This window comes from Zingiber officinale, chromosome 9B, assembly GCF_018446385.1.
Source record: "Zingiber officinale cultivar Zhangliang chromosome 9B, Zo_v1.1, whole genome shotgun sequence".
Lineage (NCBI taxonomy): Eukaryota > Viridiplantae > Streptophyta > Magnoliopsida > Zingiberales > Zingiberaceae > Zingiber > Zingiber officinale.
The window spans coordinates 28,111,160-28,118,343 of record NC_056003.1 but is presented as its reverse complement, the minus strand read 5'-3'; the positions used below and the strand labels follow the sequence as shown (position 1 = coordinate 28,118,343).

General features: G+C 37.8%; 1 protein-coding gene across 1 annotated transcript; it reads left to right on the top strand.

Annotated features, from left to right (window-relative positions):
* Positions 1 to 3,522: 3,522 nt before the first annotated feature.
* LOC122025459 (glutamine synthetase nodule isozyme-like) lies at positions 3,523 to 5,975 on the top strand. The gene is made up of 13 exons (XM_042584265.1): positions 3,523 to 3,640; positions 3,795 to 3,834; positions 3,915 to 4,018; positions 4,084 to 4,132; positions 4,201 to 4,307; positions 4,394 to 4,481; positions 4,543 to 4,671; positions 4,766 to 4,840; positions 4,904 to 4,957; positions 5,045 to 5,082; positions 5,163 to 5,322; positions 5,447 to 5,507; positions 5,581 to 5,975. The coding sequence occupies exons 1-13, from the start codon at positions 3,567 to 3,569 to the stop codon at positions 5,673 to 5,675; spliced, it is 1,074 nt and encodes a 357-aa protein (XP_042440199.1). The 5' UTR covers positions 3,523 to 3,566; the 3' UTR covers positions 5,676 to 5,975.
* Positions 5,976 to 7,184: the final 1,209 nt, after the last annotated feature.

Sequence of the window (7,184 nt, the reverse complement as noted above, 5' to 3'; positions counted from 1 at the left end):
CACCAAACTCTGTAAGTCTTGTGCTTCGTTTAAATCCTTTTGAGACTTTGTGGAGAGGTTTCTCCACCGAGAAGGAGAAATACTTAGCCGGAATCTGTCCGGGGGTTGATCTACCGAAAGATCAAGGGATCGTCCACCTTACGGATATGCTGAGGAGTAGGGGCAAGTTATCCCCGAACCTCGTACATCATTGTGTTAGTGGTGTTTTGTTTTCTTCCTTGTATTAGTTTGTTTTTGCTTATTTCCGCTGTGCTAACAAAGTTCTGGAAGAAAATTTGTGTAAGTTTGTGAAGAGGCTATTCACACCCCCCCCTCTCTAGCCATCCGAAGGTCCTAACAATTATCACATTAGCAAGAACTTCTAAAGTATGTGGAGAGCGAACATAAGCAAACCTACATAATGAAAACACAATAATATATATGTAAATACATGTTTAATTGAAAATAGAAAATAGAAAATTCCCGTCCTCTGAGAAATAACGAAAAATATTACATATTTGAGTGACAAATAGAAAATATACTTTAAAATATGACTTTGCAAAATCCAATTATCATTTATGAAATGGGCTGTCAAAACCAAAATTCCCTTCCTCTTATTAGATGTAGTCTACTCATTAGTGGTTAAAGCAATCCTCCCTTTATTAGATTCAAACAAGTTCAATACTTTTTCTTGTTCATAGTCATACATTTTTAGTATATCACTCTTGATGATATTATGACATGGAACCTTAAACAAAGGCTGAATACTTGCTAAAAGTTTATGAAATCCATGATGCTCCACTATTGTCAATGGATACTCATGTAAAATTATCATTATAGTAAGAATATACCTTGATATTTCTTGGTCAAATTGAAAACCTTTAATAACAAAATCACCCTTGTTTTGCTCTTTAATTAATGTTTTCTGCCTTATATCACTAACTATTCATCTGGGACAAATTTTAAAATGATCACACAACTGTGTTACCCTATGTTTACTGTTACTAGAAAATGATTTCTTACAATAGTTGCAAATTGTCTTGTCTATTCCTTCAATTTTCTTTCTTTGAAAATGATTCCAAACCACATATGCCATCTTTATCTTTCTTGTTGCACTAGGAGAGGCATCAATAACCGATCTCGTATTTTGGTGGAACTTGTGGCATCTCATGATTTGTTGGAACTTCATTTTCTGTTGTAACATTTGTTGGAGCTTCATTTTTCTATTGTAATATTTGTTGGATCCATTTTATAAACTTGAAAATGATGCATAATGTAGGTTAAAAAAAGAAAAGAAAACGTAAAATAAAATAACGTAGAGAAAACAATAATTTCAAACTTTAGATAAATGAAAATAAAGTTTAGAAATATCATTAACCCTTTCTCATTTTTAGACTCTTGTCTTCGAATAATATTAAGAAGTTTAAACCCTAAAACCCCAAGTCAAAATCATTAAAAAGTAAATAAGGGCAAATACCTTGAAATTGGGATTTCAAAGTCATGCTTGAAATTAGAATTTCACCTTCTTTTCATCCAAAAATCTTTAGTTATAGGTTTGAAAATGGAAAAGGAGGCGACGACAATGGTTTGAGAGGGAGAAGAGAAATCACATAATGAGTTTTGGAAAAATGAGGGGCGAAGGTGAGAGCTTTAATTGGGATATATATTTTGGTTATTCGAATCAGATATGGGTTCGATTTTACTAGATCCGTCTCTATATCTGAACCTGAAAAATCCCCATACTCGATTATTCAATTATTTAATCAAGTCAAAAAAAAATCTCTCAATACCTTTCTCCATTTGAGTCGTGTATCGAAGCCTCTATTGAGCTCGAAGAAAATTGTCATCCCTATTTATCATCTCAATTTTGGAGGGGCAAAGAATTTCAAATGAGGATCATGATATTCAATTTACCAATGATAAGACCAAGTAAATTTCGATATCCAAGATATAAGGAAGTATTGATAACGATACTTCTAAAGTTCATACTATTTTAAAATTGCAGGGATACGTAAACAACTTAAATAAGTGCAAATAATTTTTTTATAAATGCATAGATTTTTATTTTAAATAATAATAATAATAATCTTGAACCGTTAGAAACCATAAATCAAATCATGAACTGACGGATCACGGATCAAACCATGAACCGTAATAGTTTTAAACAATTAAAATTAAAGGTCGATCTGTTAGGAGCTATTGAACCGATGATTCACTGATAGTTTTGAACCATCGATTTTAAATCATGGTCGGGTCTAATTGTAGTTCCAATAGTAAGTACGAATAAATGAACCTGAAGGATAAGTTTGACGCATTTAGAAATTTTCATATTGTGAAAATATCAAAGTTTGAAGATATTACACATATCTTTTCCTACAAAAGTCTTCCTCTTCGTTTATTGCAATTCTCGTCAACAGATATTACACATTTATATACCAAACGTGAACAACACCATTTTGCTATCTGTTAGATCAACATAAATAGCTCCATCAATGAGAATTATGCTTACAAATTTCTCCAAAAGAAAGCCAATGCAAACAAAAGCAAAGTTCGATGACATTAAAGCACCATCCTACTTTAGAATGCACAAGAACATTATTACCAATCCAAAACAAGAACATTGGTCATCCTTATGGTTATGGAACACCTAAGGTAGAAAGAGGGAAATCTTTTCCTTTTACTTTCTCTTCCTTTTTAACCTTTTTCCATAAGCAGATGGTTCTGAAATCCCTTTACTTTTCTATCTCACAGTAAAGTGCAATAGGGTACGAAAAAGATACCTAAAATACCACATTAAAAATATAAAAACATATCACTCTAAACAATTAAAAAACTTTCATATAATTTTTTTGTGAACCTACATGATCATTTTTTTCCATCATTAATTACCGATCTCATCCATATTATTAATTTTGAAATGAAAAAATAGATTTAAAATTTTACTATGCTTTTAAACTACAAATTTCAAAATTTTCATCAATAATGATTTGAGCTTTTTTTCTTCAGTCTTGTATTTCACAAATCCTTTTAAAAACCTCTCTTTGGATATGCCTAAAGTAACTTTCCAATAGATTTCGAACAAGACACGCCCCTTATTTTTTTTTTTAAGAACTTGAGCTTTTCCTACAAGTCTTCCTGTGCATTTATTGCGATGTTTTAGTCACAAATATTGAATTTTCAAGTTTGGCATGTGGTAAATTTTTATGCTACCAGATTTCTAAAAAATGTTTAATAGTACAGTGCAAAACAAAAGCTCACATTAAAGCTAACTCTTCAAAGCAAAAGTTTTTCTTTCTTTGTTTAGCATGCAAACCATAGAACGATGGCATTATCAGTGCCAAACCAAGGCGTTTTCTTTCATTTCTTTTCAAGATCCCAAACCGTTTGTCACAACTCACCCTATCTTCTTGATGACTCAAGGAAAAAGAATATCAAGTAGTCAAGGTGTCCATTATTAATTGTGCTCTTTTATTCAAGAAAGCTAAATTTGAACTAAACTACTTTGATCTCCATTACTTTAGTCTCCCTAATCATTCCTCTCCTATATAAACTTGGTTCCCTCTTCCCTATCCTAAGGTCATTCAACCATGGCTTTGCTCACAGATCTCATCAACCTCAACCTCTCCGACTACACTGAGAAGCTCATCGCTGAGTACATATGGTTTGTTCCTCTCCTTCTTTATAGGCTTTGATTTTCATTGATAAGCTTTTTCATTTCAACTATCTTGTAAGCTTCTGATATTGATATCAAGCTATTTCCTTTAGTCCCTGTGTTTCTCTTTCACATTAATTAAATGGTTTTACTGATCCAACAGGGTAGGCGGTTCTGGCACTGACCTGAGGAGCAAAGCAAGGGTAAGAAGACAGTCAGTTCAAAGAACACAAATTTTCTCAGAATGTTTGTTTGATATGCAAGTTTTGATCCAAATTGGCAGACACTGCCAGGCCCTGTGACTGATCCCAGCCAACTTCCCAAGTGGAACTACGATGGCTCAAGCACAGGCCAAGCTCCTGGAAAGGACAGTGAAGTGATTCTCTGGTATGATCAACAAGGTCTTTATACTTGTTTGCAAAAACACATGCATCTTTGATTTGTGCTTGCAGTCCCCAGGCGATCTTCAAGGATCCTTTCAGGAAGGGCAACAACATCCTAGTAAGCCAAGTCTTTCAGTGACTATAGCCTCAACAATTGCATTTATATCTCATTTCCTTGAAATATAGGTAATGTGCGATTGCTACACGCCACAAGGTGAGCCAATCCCGACAAACAAAAGATACAACGCTGCCAAGATATTCAGCAACTCCATTGTTGAAGCAGAAGAAACTTGGTACTGATGATTCAATTCAAACATGCACTGAGCTGTTTTGTTTCCTTTTTCTTTTCCTAAACCGCTAAACGTACTGTCCCTGATAGGTTCGGGATAGAGCAAGAGTACACTCTCCTTCAGAAGGATGTGAACTGGCCTCTTGGATGGCCAATTGGTGGATTTCCTGGTCCTCAGGTATTCATTTTACTTCGTCTGAAGAAGCATCGCCAGAGAATGAGTAGTTCTTCTGTCACAGGGTCCTTATTACTGCGCCGCTGGTGCTGATAAGGCTTTCGGGAGGGACGTAGTTGATGCTCACTACAAAGCATGCCTTTATGCAGGCGTCAAGATCAGTGGCATCAACGGGGAGGTCATGCCTGGTCAGGTAAACCCCAGTAGTTAACTCGTGAAGAACTTCTCGATCGACTTTCAAGTGTTCAGGATCTCTGACGACGCATTTGAGGAATGTTAATCTGCAGTGGGAGTTTCAGGTAGGTCCTTGCGCTGCCATCTCTGCCGGTGATCATCTGTGGATTGCTCGGTACATGCTCGAGGTAAATCCAACTCTCTACCTTCCATCAGCAGAGCAGATAGATTGATGGTTTGTTTTTCGACAGCGCATTACAGAAATAGCTGGAGTGGTGCTTTCTCTCGATCCAAAGCCAATTCCGGTAAAAATTGCATTAACTCGACCAAATCTGCAGTTCATGCTCGTCTCTGGTATTGACTTGTGACTTTTGATGGTTTGCTGCTCGAAGGGCGATTGGAATGGCGCTGGTGCTCACACAAACTACAGGTATGCACACCATGAAGACGATACAGGAGCACATCAACAAGCCATGAGTCCTAATGCCTTTCTGCATTTGTAATTCTCAGCACCAAGTCCATGAGGTCTGATGGAGGGTATGAAGTCATCAAGGAAGCAATTCATAAACTTGGGCTGAGGCACAAAGACCACATATCTGCCTATGGACAAGGCAACGAGCGCCGCCTCACCGGCCGACATGAAACTGCTGATATCGACACCTTCGTTTGGGTAAAGTCTTACCCTTTTACACAATTCGAAGATTGGTAGATGATTATACTCATTACCAGTCTGAAACAATCTATCTTATTCCTACAACCTAAACATTATCTTTCTCCGTTGCCTTGGTTGGCAGGGAGTTGCTAACCGGGGAGCATCCATTCGAGTCGGTCGCGACACCGAAAAGTCTGGCAAAGGTTGATAGCTAGCTAGCTTTCTTGGTATCAAGGCTTTATTTTGTTCGTCTCAGATTATCCATTTGCTTGTCAGGGTACTTTGAGGATCGAAGGCCAGCTTCCAACATGGATCCATATGTTGTCACTTCCATGATCGCAGAGACTACCCTCCTTTGGCAACCAAATTAACTTGGATATGCATCGTCTTTCCACTGGATCGAATTGCCTGTGTGTTCGCAGGTGTTCACTTCCGTCTCGTGTTCATTTTCCTTCTCGTATGTTTGCTGCCTATATGTTACTGAACTGTTTCACTTTAATTTCTTGTTGAAAATAATAATGATAATATTATGATCTTGCAACTCCTGTATGGCATGTGGCCTGGCAGACATTGTTCCTTGCTACAGAGCAATACGTCTGAAGTTATCTTTGGGATCACATTCACTGTAATATAGAAGAGATTTAAACCTAATCAGAATGGCATTCCCCACAGAGAATTCTGCAAACGATTTCAAGATGACTAAGCTGTTAGATATTCAGTTTTCCTAATCCGCATGAATGATGTAACTTTGTGAACTCTATTCCGGCCAAAACACTGTGGACGGTTAAGCTATCAGTCAACAAACTTGTTGATGTGCATAAGCTCCGGGGATCGTCGATGGAAAAGATGAAGGGACCTGAGATGCACTCAAAGGAAGGGTTAGACTAGCGGGGGACAGATCCCAAAGTCACTCCGATGCTCAAATTAGGGTTTACTTGAAATAGTGTGCGGAAGAACAAAAATAATGGAGAAGAAAGATTGCACCTGTTGGAGTTAGCATCATTATCTCAGTGATGCTTATATGGTTCTCTGAAGAACATCTCCATATCAGTTGGAATATTATCATTGCAAGGGCCGAGCAGGAGACCATATTCTACCGTCATTGGTTGCCTTCTCATTCATCCAGCGCCACATGCTAGTAGGAGGGTATCTATGACATCAAATATGATAACCTCGTAACATCTCTCCTATTCTAAGGACATCGCACGTCCTAGAATATTTACAGTTATTGCCAACAACCCAAATAGGGCGTAGACATATTTTAACGATGAAAAAGATGACATAAATGTGAAGTGGCCTTGAGGGAGACGATGTCGAGATCTGCCTTTGAAGGAGAATATTGGCGATTGGGGCTGAGATAAAGATGTCGTTAACAATGATAGCGAAGACTGAGAGGAAGTCTACTGTCGAAATTGAGCGCGAATCTGCTGGCTAGACTATGGTCGAGATTGAGAGGAGGTCTGAGACTAAGATGCAAGTTTGTTGCCAAGATTGTGGCTAAGACTGAGAGGTAGTCTGAGACTAAGATGAAGTTTGCTGTCGAGATTGTGGTAGAGATTGAGAGGAAGTTTGAGACTAAGATGGAGTCTGCCGCTGAAACTTAGAGAGAGTGTGAGATTGAGAGGAACTTTGAGACCAAGAGAGAGTCTGAGTCTAAGATGAAGTTTATTGTCGAGACTAAGAGGGAGCCTGAGACTACGAGGGAGTATGAGACTAAGATGGAGTCTATTGCCGAGACTGTGGCCGAGATTGAAAGAGAGTCTAAGACTAAGAGGGAGTCTAAGACTAAGATGAAGTCTGCTATCGAGACTAAGAGAGAGTATAAGATTGAGAGGGAGTTTGGGACTAAGGAGTCTGAGACTGAGAGAGAGTCTGAGACT

Bases quoted from the DNA above. Each gene is read 5' to 3' on its own strand.
- LOC122025459 (XM_042584265.1), top strand. From the start codon at position 3,567: ATGGCTTTGCTCACAGATCTCATCAACCTCAACCTCTCCGACTACACT. The intron at 3,835-3,914 runs GTAAGAAGACAG...CCAAATTGGCAG, and splicing joins ACCTGAGGAGCAAAGCAAGG to ACACTGCCAGGCCCTGTGAC. The intron at 4,019-4,083 runs GTATGATCAACA...TTGTGCTTGCAG, and splicing joins GACAGTGAAGTGATTCTCTG to TCCCCAGGCGATCTTCAAGG.